Source organism: Triplophysa dalaica, chromosome 16 (assembly GCF_015846415.1).
Source record: "Triplophysa dalaica isolate WHDGS20190420 chromosome 16, ASM1584641v1, whole genome shotgun sequence".
NCBI classification, from domain to species: Eukaryota; Metazoa; Chordata; class Actinopteri; order Cypriniformes; family Nemacheilidae; genus Triplophysa; species Triplophysa dalaica.
Window position 1 is genome coordinate 21,888,417 of NC_079557.1, and position 27,160 is coordinate 21,915,576.

At 37.7% G+C, this 27,160-nt stretch overlaps 2 protein-coding genes across 3 annotated transcripts in view; one reads left to right on the plus strand and one right to left on the minus strand.

The window, feature by feature from the left end:
• Positions 1–12,549: 12,549 nt before the first annotated feature.
• Positions 12,550–19,279, minus strand: magt1 (magnesium transporter 1). Its single transcript, XM_056770266.1, has 10 exons — positions 19,129–19,279; positions 18,337–18,506; positions 16,195–16,312; positions 15,827–15,967; positions 15,600–15,740; positions 15,364–15,453; positions 15,150–15,213; positions 14,990–15,064; positions 13,736–13,826; positions 12,550–12,661 (listed from the first exon to the last, which is right to left on the minus strand). Exons 1-10 carry the CDS (start codon positions 19,207–19,209, stop codon positions 12,646–12,648), a joined length of 987 nt encoding a protein of 328 aa, XP_056626244.1. The 5' UTR covers positions 19,210–19,279; the 3' UTR covers positions 12,550–12,645.
• A 4,352-nt stretch (positions 19,280–23,631) lies between these two features.
• Positions 23,632–27,160, plus strand: part of thoc2 (THO complex 2) — a 73,672-nt gene continuing 70,143 nt past the window's right edge. For both annotated transcript variants that reach the window (XM_056769068.1, XM_056769069.1), the window contains exons 1-2: positions 23,632–23,750; positions 24,445–24,500. In XM_056769068.1, coding sequence (XP_056625046.1) covers positions 23,686–23,750; positions 24,445–24,500 — 121 coding nt within the window. In that variant the 5' untranslated portion in view covers positions 23,632–23,685. The remainder of the gene's footprint in view (positions 23,751–24,444; positions 24,501–27,160) is intronic.

The following is a 27,160-nucleotide window of genomic DNA, read 5'->3' on the forward strand; positions in this document are numbered from 1 at the left end:
TAAAAAAACATTTTAAAACTGAAGGTTTCATATTTTGATATTATGTGATACATTTCTGTAATAATGATGTACACATAAATATAAGCTATTGTGGATATTTACTACAGGGAACTTATTTTATTAATATAGCAAACTTGAAATATGGTGAAATGATGCGTGCTCAAGCAGATATGCACATGTGTTATTCTAGCCTCGTGTCTACTGAAAACGAACAATGTTTTGACTTTAGGTTTGATTTTTTTTTGGATTGACTGGTCACAGTTATTTCATGTTATTTTTTGTGATGAGTTTAAATTTGGGTAAAATCAACATTGACACTATACAAGTATTTGTATAGTTATCAAGTATTTCAAGAGCGGTTTGATTTGAATGTTTATGTGACATGCAGTTGCCTCGCAGAAAGTTATAAAACATGCACAAATGTGAGTTTTACTGTACATTGCTATGAAATAATGGATGAGTCTTGAGATAGATTCTACCTGTCTAGGTCTGCTGTATGGCACGGAAGGTCATGAATTGGCTTGAATTACCTTTACAACTCATCACCACTCCGTTGCTTTGGTTTCATAAACTGGTGTATGAAATGACAGAAACAGGCAGAAGATTAAACATGTTTCTTTCTATGCAGCAGGTTTTCTTGTAAACACATTAAAAACATTGTTGTACAGAATAGTAGGTCATGCATACTACAAACCACATCATTTTGAAATAGCTAACCCTTGGTTTTAAAATACTTACAGTAAAAATAGTTACTGTAAATTCTAGTTAATTAGAATGTGGTACATTGCGGGCCGTAATCTAAAGTGATACCAAAATATATTTTTGTATCATAAAGATACAGAAAGGATGTTGTTTCACACATTTTAATGGATTAAATGTAGTGCTTGCTTACAGAAAGTCAGGAGACACAAACGTAAACTGTGTTCATGGAAAGTGAAATCAAACTAAGCGCTACCAAAACTGATGTGGTTCGATGGGATCTTCAAACGTTCAGGACAATGATGTTAACAGCAGTTTGGAAAATCACATTGAAGACTTTCAAGAAATTCCTGTTTCTATTTTCACTTAATGGAGTGTCCTGCTGTACAAAACACTGGTGTGAAGTGTAAATGATCAACAAAAGTGGCTGTTGACACGTGAAACACAGTGTTCAGTGTTAGAACAGAATGATTTTGCTCAGACGTCCCTCACACAGTGAAAGAACTTTTATTGTTTAGCACATAAAGTCACAGTTAAAGTGAGGTTAAAGTACAGATGCTCAGGATATATTTGCTCACTCACAGCTTTTCAAACACAGTTTAAGTGTCTTTGACTTGTTTGTTGAGAGAATGTGTTACTTCAGCAGAAGTATATAGCTGATGTGAGGCTACACACAGGCGACACAACCGTCACTCGACATCATCTTCACCTCCACACAACCTCCGACAACTCTTTCAAACGCTATTAAAAATGTCCTCCCTTTAACTGACATACAATGTGAAGAGATACAACTACAGACAAACAAATAATGGTCTGTACGTTTATAATTGTCTGTACATTTAATTCATTGTGAAATAGTTTGTCAAAAGCAAGTGTGTATTCAATCTATCATCATTGATACTAACTGTAAGAAAATGATCATCTGTAAGATTAAAATTGGTCACTTTAATCATTTTAAGAAGTGAACGAGTGTGAGGTTCTTGTTATGTGACCACAATCCTATCAGTGAAGACAATTCATCATCAGCGTTTCTATCACTGTCAGAGATATTTCAGACATTTAGAAATGATAGATGAGTCAATGATGTCCCAGAAACCTCAGATGCTAACATTCTTCCAAATGTCTTTCTTTGTGTTCAACAGAACAACGAAACATATACATTGTTTACTGGAAAAACCTGGGTTGGAGTCATTCATGACAGAATTTTAATTTTAGGTGAACTGTCCCTTTAATATTTGGAGATGATGTCAATGCATTTGTCTTGTCTTATACTTGTCATCTCTAACAGTTTAATAAAGAATGAATGTTTCTGACTTTCTGACTATGGCACAGTTTATATAAAGACAATAAAACATGATTTCTCACGTCTATTTGATGAGCAGAACAAAGACGATTTTTTTTATGACAGATGACAAGCATTTCCTCTGATATTTTGTTATCTAATGCAAATAAAGATGTATTAAAGTTTGCATTTGTAGACGGCATGTCATCCTCTGATTCTCACAGGCAAAAAGAGTGTAAAACTCTCTCTCTTCCTCTATCTCTCTGTCTCTCTCTCTCTTTTGTATATTCAGTATAATTACATATTGCTTTGAGAGTAACGTTCCCGTTCAGAAGAATATCCTCCTCTGAAACGAGTGAGTCTTTAAGGGTTATACCGCCCTGTGTCTTTGATCCACCCGGCTGGGCTGTGGATTTACAGAGTTTTACAGTATCTGTGACCACCAAAACAACATAAAACACACACACACATGTTGGGTTTCCATGTTTTATGGGGACATTCCATAGACGGATTGGCTTTTATACAGTACAAACTCTATATCATATTCCCTGCACCTGACCAACCCCCTAAACCTCACAATCACACAAAACTCTTTTAGATTTTCAAAAAAGTGAATTCTGTATTATTTATAAGCTTGTTTCCTCATGGGGACCAAAAAAGGTCCCACAAGGGAAAGGATTCTGGATATTGCCATTTTAGGCTTTACCCTACCCACACACACACAGATACATTTCATCAGGTGTTTCCTCCCTCATCTGATGTGTCAGGTTTGTTAAGCAGCAGAGACCAGTATTTCAGGATATCAGATGCCTCCAGACGCTGCAGGTGTCTCAGTATTGTCTTCATTACTCACTCTGCTTTGTTATTCTGGATTCACCAGTCCTCACAGTAACACAACTCTGCCGAAAGAATTTGCACTGATTTTTCCTTCCTCACAAAAATGTGCTGCCTGGTGCGGAATCAATCTAGACATCTCACTTAAGACTCAAGACTGAAGAGATTATGTCATACAGGAAAACAAACCTAAACTCTACCCTAAAAACAATGCAGGCACAATTCAACACCTCCCCCCTCCTGCCCTGAGGGTCTGAGAGAGAGAGAGAGCGAGAGAGAGAGAGAGAGAGAGAGAAAGAGAGAGAGAGAGAGAGAGAGAGAGAGAGAAAGAACTCCGTTTGCATGTGAGAATCTTAATATTTCATTCAAACTCATTTCCTCATGCACAAAAAATAAAAAATAAAACATAACAATTCCATGAAAGTCAAGCATACGATGAGAAGTTTTTTTTCTAAGCCTAACAGCATATTTTTATTTTTAGTGCATGATTTTTCATAGTCAGGTAAGAGTCATTTTCAGGATTGTCACATCCATAACTCTACATATTCCTCATAAATGGACACATAAAAATAAATATAAAGTAACTATTTGATGTTCTTTAAAGAGGCTTCACTTCTCCATTCATTGGATATTATTGCTTCAGGATTGTGTATTTTATTTCACAGAAATCCTACAAAGTTTGTCGTCTCCCTAAAACTGTGTCCCTTGTTGTCACAACCTTTATGCATGTTTATTTCCCTTTTTTAAACTAGAAAACGTATTCATAGATTGAGATTTTTCTGATATTTAAACTCTACCAACAAGAGTTTAGTAAAATATAAACAGATACAAACAGATTTGTAAACAGATTTGTACAAATACAAATACATCTCTGAGCGTTTATATGTCACGTCCATAACGCTGAATGGCCCTCATCATTTATACTCCCTCATATGGTTCTTCAGTGGAACACAAAAGAAGATACTTTGAGAAATGTCTCAGTGGTTTTGTTTTTCAATGGAAGTCAATTCTTAAAGTGACTCAAGTCTCTGTGCCTTTAACAGGCTTTATATTTCACAAAGACTGAAACAAAAGCAATGAAATGTTATTGTAAAACATTTAGTTCTGGTCCGTTATAAAATAGCTTATTTATAAGTGCTGACCGCATTACAGCCTAAACATCAGTGTGACACTGTTGTGTGTCTGTGTTTCTTGCTAAACATATGGAATAACCATTTTATAAACGCAAAAAACCCTGTGAAGCTGTGAGATACAAGCTTTCCTGTAGCTCAGTGGTAAGAGCATTGTGTTAACAACACAAGGTTGTGGGTTTAATCCCAGGGGATTGCACATACCTGTGTAAAATGTATAGGATAAAAGCTTCTGCCAAATGCCTAAATGTATAATGAAAGTGTATTTTATAACAGCTGAGGGGGATTAATGACTCGTGCCAAACAACACCTCTTAGCTGTTCAAATTCACTGTAACCCACTGCTTCACAAGACTCTTTATCTTTATTGAAGATGCGAGGGTAAGTGGTCATCTCATAAAAATACAGGTTTATTGTAAAGTAATTATGAATTTAGGGGTGGACTGGTGGTTATTGGCCTGTCTTTACACTGAAACAAGAGTATTTGCTATTAAAAAGCCCTTTATTGCCCTGTATTGTAAAGTGTAGGATATAAATGTGTTTTTTAGGGAAGGGGGCAGCTGATGTGCTGCACACATGATTCAGGCCGTGCAGGCGTGTGTTTGTGTGTGAGGAACAATGAACGCCTTCATGTGCATAGGAAACACACGCCATACTCCAGCTCTGTCCTTATATGGTGTTAAAGACAACGTGTGCTGTGATTGGCTCATGACATCTAAAGCACAAGGTTTAGATTCACAGCGGCAAATGACCCTGGATCGCCTGTTTAGACATGTAAATCACACACAATGTGATGTTTTCACATATAAATATCACCTTAAACCTGAAACTGTGCTCAAACCGACCAGACACTGAGAGAAAAGCCCCTCAAGTCATGAAGACAGAGAAAGATTCACAATGTCTTTAAATGCAAACAACATTATACAATAAAGAAATAGAGAAACTCATGAGCTGTTCCACAGACACGTGTGATCATACACAAACAGGCATAAAGGTCCTTTATTTCAGCATCCGTCACACTGTATGATGCAGTGAACCATACGTTGTGCACAGCATCTGTCTTATATTCATGATGACTGCAGATTCAACACTAGAAAATGTTTCATGTTCTTCAGGATTTGCATTAAAAGAAAGAAAAGCAACATTGCCAATGGCAACATTTTGCTGTTATTCAACATGGAGATGTTTGGAGTCTAGACTGCCCCCTAAAGGCCTGAGTCACACATGACTCCTGAATGATGCTTTTCAGTGACTTCAGGAATCATCTGTGACTTTTGTAAATGACTAAGTGATTTCTCACTACAGTTCTTACAAACAGCACAACATCACCAATGACCTGCTAAAGTCTATAACCTTGAACAAAACTTGCAGTTCATATCTCAAAAGTAAGTATTTCTGTCAATGAACACATTAGTGCCATCTAAATGTCCTGGGCCTGTCCCGCCTGAAGCCGGTTAAAGTGCCTTTAGCCAGATTTCTTTGCCCCAACCAGGCCTGTGGAGTCATGAAATACATGTAACTTCGTTGCCTATTTAAAATACAAGATTTGAGAAACAATATTTCATTACAGTTACTTTTTAAATGTAATCTATTTACAGTTACATCTGTAAAGTGTTTAGATTACCAAAGTGATTACTTGAAATTTCAATGGCATTTATTTCAGTAAAACTTTATATTAACTGGAACAGGCAATGAATGTAAACAGCCATCTGTGATTCTCTGACTCTGACATTCTGCTAAAGCATCTCAAACTACAGTTCTGCTTATTTTTATGCCCCTCACAGAATGTGTAAAATTAGAACAAGGGATCTGGGTTCATAGAAATTACTTATTCATTTTTTTAGTACTGTTCTGAATAAGCTATTTCACACAATAGAAGTTATCATATACTCCATTACACAATTTGAGCCAATTTATACAAATTGCCACATAAAAATGGACACACCCTTGAATCTTTAATGTCTGAGGTTACCTGAATGATAAACCACTGGTTTCTTGTTTTGCGAGTACCTTGTTTTTATTCATTTGAAACTTTTTTCTTATAGTTTAACTATTTTTTTATTTAGTGCACTCTAAAAAATTATTCATTGCATCTGTTGGCACAACTTAATTTCATGAATTGGTGCAAGTCAAAAATCTACATTTTTTTTATAATTAAAAATTTTAAGTGTGAAACTCTATTTTGATGTGTTTTGCTGACTTAATAATGTTGATATTTACTTAAGTTTAATATTGTGTGTAATTTTAACCAAAAAATCTGTGTTTATGACAATATTTAAGTTGCAGTAACTCAAAGTTTGTCCAGATAACTTAATTTTTCAATACCAATTGAGTTCTGGATTTCAAGACTCCTCCATTACCATGTGACATACGTAAACAAGTTCAAACTCTGTGTCGAGTGTTTGAAAAGCGTAAAATTATGTTACTTAATCTATTACAGTTGAGTCTACATGACTTATGCTTGTTGTATCAAAGTATAGCATTGTTGAGTATCTCCATTTCCCATGACGCTTTGCATGGCACTGGATAATGAGAGTTAATGTAGAAATACATTAGAGTTATTTTGTGGATTTTTATAAATATGAGAACAGCATGAGACTTAATACTGTTTAATATTTTGTTCTCTTGGCTCTTTTGGTTATGTTTAAAGAGGTTACCATTGTCCTGAAGATGAGAGCATTCGCTTAGGGATTGATTAGACTCAAAGAAAATGTCCACAAATGCTGTTTTTCTCAAAAGCCATTTCATTGGAGATATTATAGGCAGATTCAGCTCTTGTTTTAAATTGCTATTGAATATATTGAATATAAAATAAAAAACTGTATTTGCAACCAGTGTCTTTAATTAAATCAGTATTTAAAAAGGTTGGAACAAAATTAATAATTTCAATGATGAACAACAATTTTAAAATTTAAGAAGAAAAAAGTAATCTGTCTGACCCAATGTAGTTTGTTGAATGAACTCAATTGTGATAGAAGTTTTCACAACTCAAAGATATTGATGCAAACTGTTATGTTAATTTTTTTTGAGTCTACACAATATGAAGGAAATAAGTTTGTATTAAACACAAAGCAGCATTCAGAGAAAATGTTTAAACAGGATGATGTGTAAAGATTTTTTATTTTGTTTATAGATAATATGTTTTTCATTTAGTTCTTCCCTTCACACTAAGCATGTTTAACCAATGTATTTCCCAGAAGACAATAGAAGTACATTTTGCCTCCAATTCAAAACAGTTTACACACCCCACACTGTAAACCCAAATGTTCAAAATAATCAACTATTAACTATCAACTAATCAACTTACTTAAATATTTTAAGTTCCTGAAACACTTTTTTACTTTTGAGTGAAGTATTATGATTATTATTTTTGATTTGGGGTGTACATCCGGTGTTCTGCCAATTTATGCTACCCTATCAAATTTTGCTACCTCCACACACAACAGGACTAACCCCTCCCCAACCCAATCACAACACGAGGGTAGCAAAATTCTATGGGTAGCAAAGATTGGTCTGAACACCGGAGGTCATTTGTCCACCGCATCCGTCATTAAGGTTTATCAGTTTTTATTTCAGAAAGCATTGGTTATACTTCAAGATAAGAATGAAACTAGAATGATTATACGTCTTAAGAGAAATAAATGGAGCAGATGGTCAGTGGGTTACCCTTTCCCAATCGAACCATGCCCGTGTGCGTTTGCATGCTTTTAGTGGGGAAGCCATTTATCGTAAAAACCAGCAAAAATCACGTTTTTAACAAAATTAGCCTTTGCGGCTGTGATTTTAGAGTTTGGGGTGAGGGAAGATGTTGGTTAGCCACATCCTAAAATATGTACGATTACTTTTGTTATCAGGTTAAATATATACAGTTGTGTTCAAAATTATTCAACCCCCACTGAAATTGATTGTTTTGGTCGGTTTGACATGGATTATGATCATTCAGTCATCCTGCTTACAATTAAATCAAAGAGGCACGTGTAGGTCAGACAAATATAACATAACATTTATAATGAAATAACCACAAATGTCTTTTCTGAGCTCACATCATTATCAGTTTTATTCAACCCCCAAGTGACATTCAATCTTAGTACTTAGTACAACATCCTTTTACAGTTATAACAGCTTTTAAACGTGAAGCATAGCTTGACACAAGTGTCTTGCAGCGATCTACGGGTATCTTCGCCCATTCATCATGGGCAAAAGCCTCCAGTTCAGTCACATTCTTAGGCTTGCGCACTGCAACTGCTTTCTTTAAGTCCCACCAGAGGTTCTCAATCGATTTAAGTCTGGTGACTGCGATGGCCACTTCAAAATGTTCCAGCCTTTAATCTGCAACCATGCTCTAGTGGACTTGGAGGTATGCTTGGGATCATTGTCCTGTTGAAAGGTCCAACGTCTTCCAAGCCTCAGGTTTGTGACGGACTGCATCACATTGTCATCCAATATCTCCTGGTACTGAAGAGAATTCATGGTACCTTGCACACGCTGAAGCTTCCCAGTACCTGCAGAAGCAAAACCGCCCCAAAGCATGATTGCCCCCCCGCCATGCTTCACAGTAGGCAAGGTGTTCTTTTCTTGTTCTTCCTCCTCCAAACATAGCGTTGATCCATGGGCCCAAACAGTTCTAATTTTGTTTCATCAGTCCACAAAACACTATCCCAAAACTTCTGTGGTTTGTCCACATGACTTTTGGCATACTGCAGTCGACTCTTCTTATTCTTTGGGGACAGCAAGGGGGTGCGCCTGGGAGTTCTGGCATGGAGGCCTTCATTATGCAGGGTGCGCCGTATTGTCTGAGCAGAAACTTCAGTACCCACATCTGACAAATCTTTTCTCAGTTCCTCAGCAGTCACACCAGGTAGCGTTTCAACAGTGCCCTTTGCCTTGAATTTGCGAATGATGCTTCCTATGGTGTCTCTTGGTATGTTTAACATCTTTGCAATCTTCTTATAGCCATTGCCCTTCCTGTGAAGAGTAATCACCTGTTCTCTTGTCTTCCTGGACCATTCTCTTGACCTCACCATGTTTGTAACCACACCAGTAAATGTCTAGAAGGAGCTGAGTATCACAGTCATTTTAAAGCTGCCTAATTGGTGCTTATTAGGCTTTATTGCTGCTCCCTGATATCCACAGGTGTTTTCAATACCTGATTGAAAACACTTCATTGAACCTCTGTTCTTCAGAGTGGTAGTCTTTAAGGGGTTGAATAATTATGTCAATGAAGAATTCACAAAAGAAACATTTTTCTTCTGTATTACAAAACTAATTGATGTCATTTTAGTTGCATATGGTTCTTTAAGAAGTCCTTGTAGGATTTCATTCTGAATACAATTACAAATGTACACTAAATTCCCTAAAACCATTTACAGCATTGGGGGTTGAATAACACAACTGTAAATTTGCATACACACATGCGGCCTGTGAATTGAAAGTCATGCTGAATGACACGAAAAATGGGGGAAATTAGGCGTGACGGCTCACCTGCTCGGGAGCTGAGGTTTGATGTGGATGAAACAGCTTACACTGAAACTGAACCAATCAGCTGTGAGGAAGTTGTGACTCAACTACCTCAGTGAATGGTGCAATGCCTGGTTCTTCCCAATGATGTGTAATAAAAAAAAGAATTAATGAAGGAAAATATATTATAAAATGTAAATATGTTTAAAAAATATAAAATCAAATGCTATGGTTACTGCAGTTAAAACCTTCCTTTGCTTTATATTCACATAAAATGTATTGTCCACACATGTAATGTACTATACAGTAGGCTATGTATTTCTTTGTGTCGTGTTATTTTCAGCACATACTTGTCCGTGAAGCTGAAAACTTAGGAACACTTTCAGTTTCATCGGGTTACTTGGACATTTACTTATTTTGTCCACTAAAGAAGCCTTCTCATAAACAGCTACTGTAAGAGACAGACACATCACATGAATTATTTTTTACACTATTTTCTAAAAGCAAGTTTCACATAGAGCACCCAAACAATATTATCATACAGTACATATAAATATGATCAATAATATGTGTTTTATACTGTAATGTCTAGATCACTGTGTGTCAGTGCTCTGAGGGAGGTACAGCAAATGGGGAACAGTACAGGCACTTTAAAAGAGAAGAAGTAAAACTTTAAAGGGATCATACGTGCCGAACAGGTATTTTTCTGTCTTTGGTGTGTTATAAGTTGCCCATGCATGTATTAAACGTGTAAAAAGCCAGAAACGAAAGTGTTAGAACAAAAGAGTCATTCTATCTTAAAGCAAAAATGCCTGAAACACCTGGTGTAAGCACACCCCCACAAATCTACATCAGTTGGTGGTCTGATGTGACTAAGACCACCCAAATGTAAACTCAAGTATGGTGGTGTACCTGTCAGTACAATTGAAGAGGAACCTGATGTTCCAAATATGGTAAGAGGCGTTACATTTCCCTCACATGCTTGCAGTATTCCACCAATCACTACACACTGGTGAACTGGCCAATCAGAGCACACCTCGCTTTTCAGAGCCATGAGTGTGTGTTTCAGAGAGGAGATACATGCACGGTGTGTGGAAAATACAGCATTTTTGTACCTTTAATCTAGTATACATATTCCATTACATCTAAAACAAACCATAATATTCCTAATAATCCCTTTAATACAATCTTCTCTTCTCTGTTCTGGGATGGCCGGTTGGTGAGAGATAAGAGCTTTTTTCAGGTTCACATATACTCACATATTTTTTCCAGTGGAACAATCTCCAGTCAGTTCTTTATTTACAATCAGCTTTTTTTAATGTATTTTGTTGACATTTCTTCTGTAACCCATGAAGGTAGAGACTTCAGTGTCTGGGGCAGGTTGTGAAATGACACCAGGGTGAGAGCCATTCACATTCACATGTGTGCCATAATACAGTACACGATGTCCTCAGTACTGTCAGAACACACAGATACATTCTTTTCTTCATGTGATTCTCTCTATTTAGTTAGTATAACTATTATAAAGGAGGTTATATTTACTGCTACAGTTTGGTTCCAAAATGAGATAAGTACATTTTAAAACGATTATGGTTTTATAGTATTAGTTAGCTGTATTATGGGGGGTTTTATGGATTAAATCAAAAACAACCAACAGCAGTTTGATTGATATTAATTGGAATGCACAATACATTTTACTCTTTTTGATCTTTTATTGGAAAAAAATTACAAAAAGTAAAAGAACCAAAAGTGGTTATGACTTATATTTTTTGGGGGGACTATTCAACAGAGAGCAAGTATAATGATTAAAGCAGTTGAAAATGTAGGAAACACAACGTTTGTGATTTGTACAGAAGAATGAGACCTTGCTCGTATCAGGTGCAAAAGTGATCTGATGATGTTAAGATTGAACAAGATGTTCTAAATATGTCTGTCTTAACCCGTGAAAAGCGAATGAGGACAACTATAATAGTTCTTTGTGTTTAAAAGCGTTTGACGTATACTCAAGAAATAAATAGTTTTGAAAGGAGCTGTAAACAAAGAATTGTGCTCAATAAGAGCAGAGAAGTGTGTGTGTGTGTAAAATATATTTGGGCTCTCGCACCTTTACGCATATATCTGAGCAATAGATCTAGTTGTCATGAATGATCACTTCGTCCATCACACAAGCATGTTTGTAGAATCTTGTCCAAATGACTAATGTCCACTTCTAAGAAATAACGTTTACTTCTTGTCCTCCTTACTAATGCACCTATGAGTCTACTTGGCTAATCAACCACATTATATGGAATAAACGTGAGTGATTATGATCATATATATACACATGATAGTTGAGATCAGCATTGAAGCTCACTCGAGTGCGTGTCTTTCTTTTCGCATCCCAGATGTCTGTAGAACCACATGATGTTAGTATAACGGGCTGATTTTGATGCTTTTAAACACAAGGTTGTTGACATGCGTTACATCTGCAGATGTTTGTCATACGTTTGTAACGGTTCGGATGCAACGACACATTATTTAAAGAAGCAGTTGTTGTGTACAGGCAGTCAAGGCACTTTTAATGGCAGACATGGCATCACCTGAGGCATAACAAGAGCAAACATTCAACTGCTCTCCTCACCTAAGACACATTCAATCACACTGAGCTTCATTCCATCTCTCAACTCACTTCGGACACTTTATATGCACATTGATGAGGTAGAATCTGAAATACCATCCTCGTCTCGGTGTACGTCCCACGTCAAAGTATTTAAACCAAATTCACTAGCGAAGTGTACATCTGATCACCTCTCTTGAAGCAATGAAATACAGTCTATCTGCTTCAAATGAACGTAACCCAGATCATCAGCTCTCAACTCAAACTGAAAAATGTCATCAATGCTTCTGTTTGCAGTTAAAGGCGGGGTGTCCAATTTCGGAATTATGCTTGTTTAGACAAAGTCAGGCCGAGTACCAAAACAAACTTGTAGCCAATCAGCAGTGAGGTACACCGCGCACAGGACGGACATTAATCGAGCCCAGTGCTAATGAAAGTGAAAGATGGGGTGTGTCTGTTCCGGTGATTTGAACACTAACAACGGCTATGAGAAATCAGACATCCCGCCTTTAAAACACACACACACACACACAAGAAAAGAAGAAAGTCCTGTAGAGAGGGTGAAGCAGACGTTTACCAAATCAATCACTCAATATTAAACATGAAGGCACTTGAAACATCAACATCTGCCACGGGTCCCAGAAGTCTTCAGCTGAACAAGAAGCTGCAGAGAAAAACACGAGAACACTTAAAGAGTACAGAACATCACATCATGTAAATGACATTTCATGCCTTGTGACCAATCACAGCAGACTACACCATCTGACTCTCTGATCCCCCCCATAACCTACCTCCCGTAAGATGGACCATCACACCCCCCTCCTCTCTATGCGCACTAGACACTTTTCACACACTGCTGTGTGAACACAATCTCACAAAAGACGCAGAAATATTTGCATGTTTAAATACTCATGCATTACAAATCCTCCTGCACTGTTCCCCAGCCAAGCTGCTTGACCCACAATGTTCTCTTGCACGTGTACAGTATTCATGTGAACCATTTGTATAGTCTGTATTCTTTTTTAAATTATGTATAGAAGAGCATTTTAATATAGTATAGTTTGTATTTTTTGTTTATTTATAGGTAAACACTTTTTTACAAATAGTATATTTATTGTCAAACAATCAGTAGGATAGTTCTGTATGCCTGTATATATGTAGCACCATGGTCATGTGAGGCACGACATTTCATTCCACTGTGTGTCCCCACATTCAGCAGAATGACAATAAAGCTCGAACTGAACTGACCAATCAGATCAGACTAGGCTATCTGATAGGAGGGAATTAGACCGATGAATCACGGAATGAATTATTTGACAGTCACTCAAAAAGTAAGGTAAGAATTTACTATTTTATAAAAATAATAGTGTTTATGTACATAAACTTGTTTTTCAACACTCCACAAACCAAAGTAGGACCTTATAAATCCCAAGTTATGTACTCTTTAAAGTTCATATTGAAAATGTTTTATTAAAGAAAATGTTTTATAAGCACTACACACTCAGAAATAGTGACGGAATCTCAACATTAAATCCCATTGGATCACAGACACATGTGGTCGATAAAATCTAGATTTGTTTAACTTGGATATGGTATTGACACACAAAGTATTGCTACCTGTAATATTACACAGTAGTCATATGAGCTACAAAATGTTTTGTCGCTGGTTATCGTGCATAAAGAACACTTCAGATACGAGTGTGAAGCAGTGTGTTGTTGTTGGTGTGGATGGCCTCACCTGTACGGATATCCGTGATATTTGGCCTTAAAGACGGACAGCAGCCAGCTGAAAAACAGCACCACTAGACCAATTCCTGCCACACACATAACTGAAGAGAAAACAGGAGAATATTAAAAACGGTCTCAAGCAAACCATCCAGTACTCATCCTTTGCAGGCATGTGATTGGCCAAGAACAAAAAAGAACATAGGCCCTCACCACAGCCCAACACACATATTGACCCCACCCTCCAGACAACGATACATATTTTTCACTCGTTTGTCTTACAAACATATTGTAAAATGAAAATAAAACATGATTAAAAAGTAACTAATGTTCCTTATAAAAGAGAACTTTAGTACGGGCTGGGAGGCTAAATACTTGAATCCTGTTGTCCTGAAACATACATTTCCTACTGTGCCACACAATATACAAACCATTATAATAACCTGATACTGATTATCAATATTAGTTAAATGTTTAATAGTCCAATAAATAATGTTTAAACAAATAGGATGATATTTGCATGAGAGTTCCACTAACAACCACTAGATGGTGTCGCTAACTCTTCCCTTGGTGTCATCAGCATGAATATCAGTGTTTGCAAGATGCAAAATTGAGCAGTTTTTGTACATTTACATTTATTTGACCCTTCATTGCAACATGACTTATAAACAAGAAGTAATTTAACCATTATTATAATTTCAAGCAAAGTTTTTATGGCCATTTTGCCATTTCAGTCAAAATAGTTAAAATGTTGCTGTAATGAATATCAATCGACTTAAAATTCGACAGAAATTTACAGTCAAACACTGTTCAGTTCGCCGCTGAAATGAAATTTAATGTTAGTAAAAATAATGCTAGGTGTAATAATCCATCTACAGTATATTTGGTATATTTTCCACAGACTCTCTGGGTGAGTTAGTGTGTTGGACTTGTGGGGCTGCGCCAGACAACTAGTATAACATAAAACTAATGTAAGATCGAACATGCTGTTCTTACAGTAGTTTGATGATGTCACAAACCGACCCGTCTGTGCAGCACCACATCAAATCCAACACAACAGATCATTGTGCACGTCTCAATAAATGTGCACAATGTTCCAGCCATCAAGGACCAGTTTAGCGGTTGAATGATGAATCCGCGCACAATGCAAGACCCCCCACCCCACTGTGATTGGGTAATTTAGACCGGTCGTCCCATGATGCCTGAAAATACAGAAATCCATACGGAATTCATACAGAAACATCAAATCACTGCTTTGACAGCATACTTTTCCTCTTGCCGACGTCCAGGTCAGTGGTGGCGGCCTCGTGAAGCAGCACCATCCCTAAAGTCACGGCCCCGTCTGAAGCACACAGTTGAGGAACACACAGGGGACAGATTCACATGATGTAATTAACTGATCTGACTGCAGCGAGCGTAAAGGATACTGAAGAGAAGAACGATGTGTGTTTCTGCCACAAACTGAGCCTGACTGCTGCCGTGAATGTAACTCTGAAAGTGACAGACACATGTAGTTAAGAAAAGCCAAACAAACAAAGCCACAAGTCCAAAACTTGGTGAGCTGTCCTCTCTGTCTACAGACAGACTACATGAAGCGTTTGATAAGCTGACACAGAGCTCATGTGTGGGTTATGGACTCACCACTTGACCGGTGTTTGGGTTCTTGTGAGCGTACGGCGGCCCGCGAATGTGGTTCCACATTTGGCCAGATGTCATGATCAAAACAAAACACTAGAGACAGAAAGACCAAATTAGAACAATGATGCAGCTCTACTGTGTGAAAGATGACTTCTCTTTCAACGGTAAGATGTAAATAACACCACTTTATGAATCAGCATCAAGTCAAGTGAAAGTTCTCAAGAGAAGGAAGAACCCACCAGAGCAGAGAAAGCCCAGACGTTCTTGTTAAACAGAAACTCCAGGTTATTCCGCCGCAGATAAGCCAGACTGCCGATGACAGCCAGGAGCAATCCCAGCATCAGCGGCCCGGCATAGTTAGGAGGTCTGATCACCCGGATCTGAAGCCAACACACATGAAATAAAGACAAAGACGGCTCACTTGAACACACAGTGTGTTGAACAGAAAGGCCAAATGCGTTCTCACTTGAACATCTGTTCTGTCCGCCACCCATCGAGCCAGCTGCTCCGCCGCAAAACCCCGAACCTGCAGCTCGTACGTGTCCGCTCGCTTGGGTTTACCTTTGGCTGGGAAGTTGATGAATGTTGGAGCCGAGTTCATGTTGAGCTTTGGATGACACAAAGAATATTAATGTAGGTTTTGTTGTAACAAACTTGCATTTACACCTCAATATTCAACCGTTTCCTAAATGGAGAAAATCCGGAGAGAACTGACTGAGCCCACGCTCCCATAAAGCTCCTTGTGTTCTCCCTCAGGTGTGACATTTAATCTGTGATTTCTCTAAGAGAATAATCTACTGTGTAATAAGAAATAAAAAACATTGGAATATTTACCATCTGAAAAACATCTGAGCCTTCATCGAAATCCACTGTGGCAAAGAAAATCTTGTTAGTAAACGCACTTGAATATCGCCAAGAGTTGGCAAGGATCTGGTACTCTTCATCTGCCTGTCTGAAAATCAAAGCAAAAACATTGAGCTAGTTTTAATAATGCAATTTAATTTTTTAGATGGACTTTGCTCTCTTTGTTTACAGTCCCATCGACTCCAACTGTTAAAATAAAAACTGTCAGAAGTGCAAGTTTCAGAAACGACTGTAAAAAACACTGTCTGGAGATAATAAAGCAATCCAGCGGCCACGACTGTCCGTCAACACTGTGTAAGGAGTGCTCCATTATTACACAAATCATCATCACCGTTATTTTGGCCAATATTGAGATTACGCAACATGATTACTCATTAACTTTTAAAACAACATAAAGTGATTTATTTTCTGTTTTAAACTGTGAATTCAACTGTAAAATAAATGTAAAGAAATATCAGTATAATATAATAATATAAGTTTTGTAATAGTCGAAGGCCAAAATTGACGATTATGATTAATTGCACAGCCCTACACTGTGTTTAAATTCATTGCATTTATTGACATTTTACACACAATGGGCCTCATTCATGAAACATTAGTAAATATATGTGTAAATTCAGAGTAAATTGTGCATAAAACAGACCTTCCCCAAAACGTTCCTCCGGATTCACAAATACTTTGTTAATGTGGGATTTGATAATAAAATGTGTGTGTGTTAATGAATTCCAATCACTGGTAAACGGGGCGCACATGCACACTCACTCACAAGTAGCATAAACCCGTCTGTGATGTTACAGCTACACACATGAGGTATAATCCTCTGGACTCAAAAGTCAATCAAATAAATATAGCCTAAACCTTTTAGGAGGACGTCTGTTTCTAATGTAAGTGCCAATTACGAATTACTCGGGACAAGATTATGTTTTTATCAACGCTCAGGTGTAGGTTGTTGTTAATACGTCAGAAGTCAAAGGGTACACAGGTCACATGACCATAAAACATGGCGGACGCAGTATGCCAAACATGTATTCATACTACTCCCACTCACACTATATAGAAGGTACTGTTTTAACTGCTGATAGGTAGATACGTATTCACATTCAGTACATACTGTCACAGATTGACATTACAGCTTTTGGGCATTTTTCAAACTGCATTTATGTGCAAATGAAAGACCCTTTGCGAAGGGGAAACCATTTGTAGGGGCGTTCCAAACTAAAGTGAACACCTGTTTTCCTTCATGAAGGGACCTTTCAGACGTCCATTAGTGAAGGGCACATGCCATGATCACTTCAAGGAAGCGAGTTCTGTTTGTGATCATGTGATCTTGGATTACGAGTTCTTCGGAATGCATTTTGAAGCAAATATGATGCGGGATTTTGAAGTTACCTACAAATGCAAGTACAATCATTTAGTTTGTATTGGTTATCTAATTATATAGATATTATCTAACATAGTTGTAATTTGTTTGTTTATGTATGTTTAAGTATGTTTAATATGTTTGAAATAGCTACTTGTTTATAGGTTTCCTTTATCGTTATTACCTTTATTAATACCAAGTGGAGTGAAAGAACAAAGTGAATAAGACATAATTAAACAATATTTAACAAGAAGTAATAAAAATGTTGTTCATTTTCAACAAACGAGAGCTGGATTAAGAGTGCACGTGCGGCATTGTCAAGCTAACATTTGGCCAGTCATTCGCTGCACGAGAGACAGTAATGCCCTACACCCTTCAAAGAGTTCACTTCAAGGGCTCATCCCTTCAAAGGGAGTAGGGCATAGGGATGGTAACTTCCGTTTGTCTTTCCTCTTCTCCACTGTGATTGGATGTCTGTGTGAAATAGGAGATTGACGAGCTCTGTGTTTCAGTCAGAGTAAAAACTGATAATAGACGAGCAAAAGAACTGGTGAAATATCATTATGATATATAGATGCATCACAATACAGTGTCATCAGTTTGACTTTCTTTCCTACCAACTAACATTTTGAAAATACAAAGATTTTCATGAATCTGAAAACGTATGTCAAAAAGACTTTACACAAAAAATCGTTCTGCTTGTGTTTGGTGAATGAGGCCCAATGTGAAGGTTATGTGAAATGAATGCTTACCGACAGACTGCACACTGTCTCTGCGGCTGCAGGGCCGTGAACATGATGATCACAGAGTAGTTTCGTGGAGGAGCTCTGATTAACCTCCTGAACTTCTCTCCATTCAGTCTGATGACTGCACGCTTACTGGTCCACTCCATCATCTGAGTGACCTTCTCTGACAGCAGAGACTGAAACAAGTGCACTTCAGTTAGACTTCATCTAGTACAGTCTGAGTGTATCAGTGAGAATCCTTCTCATACTCAATACTTCACAGGAGGAGTGACAGCTTTATTACACTACAAATATGTTGTGCAAGCTTATTTTAACTATACATTCATTCAAGTTACCGCTCGTTTCATTTCTTGACGTAATGGTGAAAACCATGTGAGGTTTGAACCTATAACATTTATAGTTGCCAGTCCAGATCTTTATCCACTAACAACACCCTTTATCAAAAGCCATTCTGATAGACATTAGTCGCTATACACAAACCAAAAACATTTTTTTTAGTAATAACAAATTGAATAATTTAGCAGTCGGGTGAGTTGATGAGCTCCTGCTGTCAAACAGGAAGTCAAGCTTAGTTTGCATACCGGGTCAAAGCGCAACATATGCACTAAACAGATCTGAGGTCAGTCATTAATGTCGGATGATTTACAGATGATGGCCTCAGTGATTTCATAACTGTGAATATTAAAATGTCGTCGAAATGTTAAAACTAAAAATCAGTCGTCAGGTCATTTGAATAACCGACGAGCTCAGCGTACAAGACACTTGAATGAATTCACTTCTAAATGAAAACACACTGACCTCCTTCTTTTTCTGCCCATTTGATGGCGTATTTTGCAAAACAACAGCGAAGAAAACAACTAATAAAAGTTTAGAAAACATTTGTGAAGCTGCCAGTGCGGCCAAGACAGTCCTGCGTGAACTCCTGTCCGCTTCCTATTGGTGGAGCGCAGCGATGCGGAAGACTTTTATTTATTCAAAATAAAAGACTGTTTATTCGATTTTTCCAAAATACAAGCCATTCGTTCTAAACCGGCGCATTTTATAACAAAGTTCCAAGACGATTTGTGCAATATGTATTTATTACTTACAAACTAAATGAATGTATTGCAGATTAGAACCACTCTTGTAGTAAACAAGGTTAATTGGGCGTTATAGCATACACAATAGAGAATATGAAGCTGACGTCACGCCCAACGTTGCGTGTTGCATCCTACCAGGCATGCGCACATCAATGTTACGATATTTTTTTCTGTTTTAACTACCTGTTTTATACTGCTAGGGGAATCTGATTTAAACAACAGATTTTTTTGCTGTTAAATCATTCTTCAAATGTATTTAATACTGGTAGTACAATTTTATACGGCATTGCTCTGTAAATTAATTCTACATGTTTCTTTTATGCTGGTATCTTGTAATCTTTATTTTATGTGTTAATTTTAAGATAGTAGGACTATCTGACAAAGTATTTTGCATTGTCAAGTTATGCTTCTGGGTTATTTTGTTGATGTGGTTTGGCCCTGCGGTAGGAAAATCATCATCATACAGCCTGTGCCAGCCATTTAAACTTGACTCACGGGTAGGACAATGCACTGTAAAAATTACAGTGTAAATATATATCATCTGTACTTATTCTACTGGATCTATCTGCCACCTTTGACATCATTAACCATCACATCCTCCTGTCAACCCTCAAAGCTATGGGTCTCTGGACTGGTGCTAAACTGGTTCAGGTCTTACCTCTCGGGTAGGTCATTTAGAGTATCCAGGAGAGGTGAGGTCTATTAGTCCCAACATCTCGACGCAGGGGTGCCTCAGGGCTAAGTGCTTGGGCCGTTGCTTTTTCCGTATACATGACATTCCTTGGCTCTGTCATTCAGAAACATGGCTTCTCCTATCACTGCTACGCCGATGATACACAACTCCACCTGTCATTTCAGCCTGACGATCCGACTGTTTCTGCACACATTTCACAATGCCTGAGTGACATTTTGCTCTGGATGAAGGATCTTCAACTGCAGCTCAACCTTGCAAAAACAAACTGCTTGTAATCCCGGCCGACACAAAGACTCATCACAACTTCTCCATTCAACTGGGCTCATCAACCATCACATCTTCCAGAACGACCAGAAACCTGGGAATGGTGATTGATGATCAGCTTAACTTCACAGATCATGTTGCCAGCATCACCCGGTCTTGTAGATTCATCCTCTACAATATTAGGAACTTTAGATCTTTCCTATCCGAGCATGCTACGAAAGTCCTAGTCCAGGCTCTGGTCCTGTCTAGACTGGACTACTGCAATGCGCTACTGGGTGGACTTCCAGCTTTCACAAGCAAACCTCTACAGATGATCCAGAATGCAGCGGCAAGAGTGATCTTCAATGAACCGAAGAGAGCACACGTCACTGCTCTCTTTATTAAGCTACCTATAGTCACTCGCATCAGATTTAAGACTCTGCTCCTGGCCTACAAGACCACCACTGGTTCTGCACCCCCTTATCTTCACTCACTCATGCAGACTTATGTACCCGCCAGATCCCTACGCTCTGCAAACAAACAACGTCTTGTGGTGCCCCTTATCGCACTTCTTGTTGTCCTTATGTTGTTCAAATTGCTTCCATTGTTTCCCTCATCTGTAAATCGCTTTGGAAAAATGCATCTGCTAAATGCTTAATGTAAATATCTACACTGCACTGTTGTATATTTCACTGGTTTGCACTCTATCTACCATTACCTATCTTCTTTTTCTATTTTTATATATCCCTGCTCGTAATAGTTGTTTTTTACATGATAATGTTCAGGCAGCCGGTTGTTATGGCAGAAATAATCCCTGACAGTGTGATCAGGACATGAAGCGGAGGGTCTTGAATCACACTGAAGGGGCTTATTTCAAAATAACAGTCGGCTGCTTGTACGTTATCCCGCTTATTGCGCGGCTACTTGCCACATGAGAAGAAAACTGGACATGAAATGTGAATCTGAAATATTTGATTAGCCTGATTTTTACAGAATGCAGACCTTCAGTGAGGAAAAGCTGTTTAGTTTCAGTTTTAAAGTAAGCAACGGCATTCAAACGTCACTTGTAAATATAATATCATATATGTTATTAAAAGACATATTTATAATTAATTTTGTGTAATATAAAACTGCCCCTTTGAAATTATTTGCAGCATCCGGGTTACAGGATGTTATTTGTTTTGAGGGGTTGTTTTTTTAAAAGACTGGCCAATCAGAATCAAGCTGAGTCATAAATATATCATAATCTGTATTTATTTGTATTAATATATATATATATATATTCTGTGTGGTGTTATTTGTATGCACCATGGTTCTGAGAGTAACTCTTTTATTATTCCTCTATACGTTTGTACCGTACATGTGGCAGAATTGACAATAAAGCAGACCTTGACTTTTATTTTTTACTCTTCGACCGAACACCGCCATCTTGGGAGGATAATACTCAAGTGCTAGCATTGTTTTGACGTTGTTTTGACATGGCCTCACATAGTTATATTTCCTAATCAAACAAGAAAAACAAAACTCTGCATTGAATGCACTAGCTGCCGTCCTCCCAAGATGGCGCAACATTCAACACGGCGTGACGTCGATTAACAAGGTCTTAACGTTTAGTTCAAAATGGGTAATAATAACATTTAACAAAAGAAACGTAACATAAAGGTGATTGTCCAATTCTATATACAGTATAGCTATTCAGACTATATTACATCAAAGCTTTTGGGGGTAAAAGTCTAATAAAGAAAATTAAATTAGAAAGACAGAGCAACGGGGAAATAATTAGTTTATATTTCAAAACGTTTTGTATTGTATGAAAATTTAATTAAGCTTTTGGAATTTCTAACAAATTGCAGCTTACTCCTGCGAAGAAAATTGCTCGGTGCCAAGAATAAATTAAATGGTGTAGCACGCATCACAAGGATTCGATCGAGCATTAGACAGAGCCGTTTGTTTGTGTGAAATGCCCCCTTGTGCTTTTCGTGTGTGAGGTAAACTAATCGAGCACCACTATATATTTTAATTTATGTTTAGGTTTTGCTATTAAAACTCGTTCTCCTTGCTGCATTTATTCCATTTATCTAGAGCTCATGATCTGTGCGATGTGGGAAATCATGGAAGGAATCACGAAAGCAGAATTCTACTGTTTAAATATGTCCTCTGTTCTGTGTGTCTATGAGTGAATGACGTGCACACTTAAACATGTTACAAGCGTGACACTCCTGGATTTTTCTATATCTCACTATACGAGGACACCAATGAACTTCATCCACAGAATTGAAGAGTTTATTTTACGAACATTTCACTCCCTGCGTTCCAGTCAGGTGTGATCATGCCCTAATCCTTTTGAAGAGTAAAGCTCTTAATAATAACTCTGGAGGGAAACGCAGTAGTATCTCTTAATGCATCCGTTCCAAATTAGAAAATTAGAAAATGGAGCAATAAAAACCACGAAATGTTCTCTTTATTTGGAGCGATGTTTTAAGTTGTGGCCCTTCTCGAAGAGCCCATGGGAGGGCGATATATCCCGTTAGCGTTCTGAACTCACCGAATGATTGAGTGAAGCTGCCTCAAACACACTGAAGAGCTTTCGCGACAACCCGCCAAAATAAAAGTCCAACAAATTTGAACCAGATGAAAAACATAATTCACTTGTAGTAAAATTATAAACTGTAATAAACACTATAGTACACTTTAATTTTCACTTAAAAAATACTAAATGTAAATGTAATAATTACTTAAATAATTATTATATTATAATTACTATAGCATACTACAATTAATATGAACAAATGTATTTTCAATTGTATAGCAAAACATAAGGAAAAAACTAAAAATGATATGGCCTAATTTATCCACCTGTATGTAAGATTAATTTCCTTTATTTACCTGCCTATCAATGTGATGAACCCTACTTTTTTATTCTCGTGCTACAACGTTTTGGCTTGTGCTCCAAAACTTAAAACCTCTGTGGTGCAATGGGCAATAGGTTAACATACAGCCCTGCTTAAAGTATGTAAATAAAATAAATAAAAAAGAATAAACAAGTAAAATAATAATGCATCAATTCGGTAATGACACAACCTGTCACTTATCGAAATTCAAAGAGAGCAGTGAATTTACTGTGATTGAAAAAAGGAAAGTTAATGTTATTACAAAATTAACAAGAGGTAACCCTCATAAAAAGGCCGTATTTTTCCATCAAAATGCTAATTAAGCGGCTTTCTTTTAAACGAATACGGTTATCAAAAGTAGAAAAGCGCAGTTTGTCGTCTTTCCATCTCTCTGGTTTAACATCCGGTGGGCGCGCGCGCGTGAGTGCGTGAATGTGTGCGGAGGAAGATGGCGGCGCTGATCTTCCCGTCTGACTGGCTCAAAAACTGGGAAAAATCCGGCAAAAATGAGTTGTGAGTAAGAGTTTTGTTCACGGTTGCAAAGAGGCGCTGAGCATAAAGTGATACTTATTGCTCTTGCGAGATATCATCAAGCGTTTTAGACGAAATAATAAACGAATTTCTGCTCATTGTAAATGTTCACAGCTAGTGCGCGTGAAAGACTCATTTACTGAAAGTTCGTTAAAATAACGATTAAACCTGGATATACTATAAACTAAATAACCAGCATAACGCGTGCAATGTGACTTTATATGTCTGTGGGTGAATAAACAGTGATTTTTAGGAGTGTGTTGTCACTGAGCTAATAGTTAGCTATATTAGCATTAGCGTAACTCATATCAGTCAGTGTGGGATGTGTTACATTCATGTTAACAGGAGGTCAATCACACCATGCACACACATACAATGGACATAGTATGTTACGTTATAGATTGTATCGTGTATTTATGTAATACATACTGAAAAGACATTGCTCGTTGTTAGTTCATGTTAGGTAATGCAGTAATAAAGAGATAATCGGCTGAATAAAAACGTTATACACTATGGTGGCCTGATTTACAGGCAGACCTCTCACAAGTGTGTACATGAGAGAGAGAGAGAGAGAGAGGATCTTTATTTAGCATCATTATTAGTGGGACGCATGTGTTTGTTAATACTGTTTTTTTTTTTGTCAGCTGCTTACATGTGATTTGTTTTCTATTTCCAGTTTCCAATTTTGTCAGGACATTGCAGGGAAACCCAGTGTACAAGAGTTTGTTAAAGGTGAGTGAAATACACTTGTTTCTTTTATCTTCTCACTGATTTTAACTGCAGTTGTCTGAAATGTTTTGCAGACCTACATGGAAGGGTTCCCCTCAAATAAAATATTACGTAATTCACTCATGAATTCAGTGTTTCCCACCGGATTTTGAAAGACTTGTGGCACTGACAGCGTCACAAACTAAGTAGCATACCGGTGACACATCTTGTTTGCCTCCTGTTAGTGTTAGCACTTGATATCTGGTTTTCTTCTACTCTCTGATCTGTCGCATTATACTGTATTTTAGATTATACAGATGCACCTGTGGAGACTTGAGGTGTGGAGTCGGACTCACGTTCTATAAACGAGCATTATGAAACAGGCTGTGTTTGCGCATGTCAAATATAAATGGCTCATCTGGGAGACACACTGGATGGGGCAGAGTATGAAACAGGTTGTGTGTGCGTGTCAAGTTTAAACGGCTCGTCCGCGAGACACGCTACCCAGGGCAGAGACGCACAAGGTTGAAACGTCCTGTGTGTGCAGTCTGCTGAATTGGAATTTTCTTTAGTATTTATTTGCCTAAAATGATCTATCTGACTCTGCAGATGCCATAATCTCCCTCTCTCTCCTTATTATTTTTTAATGACGAACGTTTACGCAGTTGGCTCGGGCAGTGCTGATTGGGCATTACGGAGATGCGCTCAATCAGTTGGTTTGCAAGAATGCCACTCAAAGCGGCCTGAACAGAAGCGTTTCATATTTTTTTTACATCGCCTCCACATTGCAGCCACTTACGATTAGCAAAGTCTCATATCGCAATTCGATTTTGATGTATCGCGCAGTCCTAGACAGCTCTTAACAACAGACTTGAAGTATGTGAAATAAATATGGGGAAACAGCCAAAGAATGGCACGTTTATGGTGTCATCTTGAGAATGTGTTCACCGAAATATCTGTTTGGCTTTGCCATATATTCTGTTCTTGCAAAATAAAATATTTTTCCTCAGGCTTAAACTTAAAGGCTCTAGTTTGTCTTTCCAAATAATTATTACCAGTTTGTGGCAGTTTACAGCTTATCTTCTGTACTTGTTGTCACTCCTACTAGCTGACTTGACAAAGGTTGTTGATTCAATGCCGGCAGGATTGAACTCAAATGAAATGGTCTAGACTACCAAGATTTCGTAGTTGTCACCTGCTGCTCCTGTCGCCAAAAAATATTAATATTGCGAATCCGTCATCATCCTACAGAATAGCGAATTTACCAGCCGTAGAAGTATACTGAGGTTAATACACATGAAGGTGAGGCTTTTGAATTGGGATGCAGCTCATTTCAGACTCAATGGAGAATTATTTTTTTGTGGTTAAACTCATCACAAAATTCCACAGATTTTGAGTAATGCTCCGTTGGATCATTTTTCAGATCAGCAAATTTTGCTTTTCATTGAACTTTTGTCTATTTGTAAAGTCTCAGGCTTTAGTTATGAAGATGATGGCTTGCTATATTCTTTTGAACAATAGAATAAATAGAGGGCAGTTCCCGGTTTAATATGAAGCGAAGGTGGTGTCAACCTGATCTTGTACACACACGCACGTGTACGCCTACCGTACCTTTAAGCGGTTTAACCAAACACTTTACATATTAAAAAATATTAATTACAATTATTAAGTTATATAAAACATTTATTTGATTCTACCAAACAAACAAATGTTTTTAAATCAAATAAAGCTTTATATGCTTTTCAAATTACTTTTCATCCCAAAATAGCCAACAAAATGGAGTCTTACTACATTAGCAAAGCTCATTCACATCCTGTGCTTCACTGAGATTTAAATGATTCAGTAATCTTTTATATTTGCTAGTGACTGAAAAGTTTCAACAGTTTAAACGAATCTGTTCAAATGAGTCATTCTGATTGCAATGTACGTTTGTTCATTCTGACGCTCTCGCTGTGTACAGTAAAATGCTGATTCAAAAAATCATCTACGCCACGTTAATTTAAGATAACTTTTAAGAAATTGAACGTGTTTGAATGCAAAACAAACAATCAACAGCCCCAAAACACAGTTAATACAGCTCCTAATATTGCTCTTGTACTGCAACTCTTCTGCGCCCCCGTTATCGTATTGCATGAAAAATCATCTCATGCGAGTGGGAAAACATTTTTGCGATTCATGGTTTTCAGTTTTGCAAAATAGATGTGTTTCCATTTTGAAGGGTGATTGAAACGCAGCTACTGACGCACCTGTTGTGTGCAGTGTAACGCTGATTCAACCAACCATCTGCACAGCTCAACATTACAATGATGTGTGCCAGGTTAATGTAGGAAAACTTAAGAAATTGAATGTACGCTGATTCAAAACAAACAATATTCATGTGAACAGCCGCGAAACACTGCTAATACAGCTGCTATTAGCTCTTGTACTGAAACTGTCCACCGCCTCATTGGATTGATAATGAAACCATGCCTCCCCTGCGGCGTAATGCTGCAACTTATGCAACAAATGACAGTCTGTTGACAGATTACACGCAGTGTTTTTTTGTGTAGACACCTGACATAAATTGGGCGAGACTGAGGCGGCACGAAGTTTGACGGAGGCGGTTGCCTCCAATTTATTCTATGCAGGAAAAACCCTGGTCGCAATCGGAATGAATTTGTGTAGACTTGTGGTGAATGTAGTAA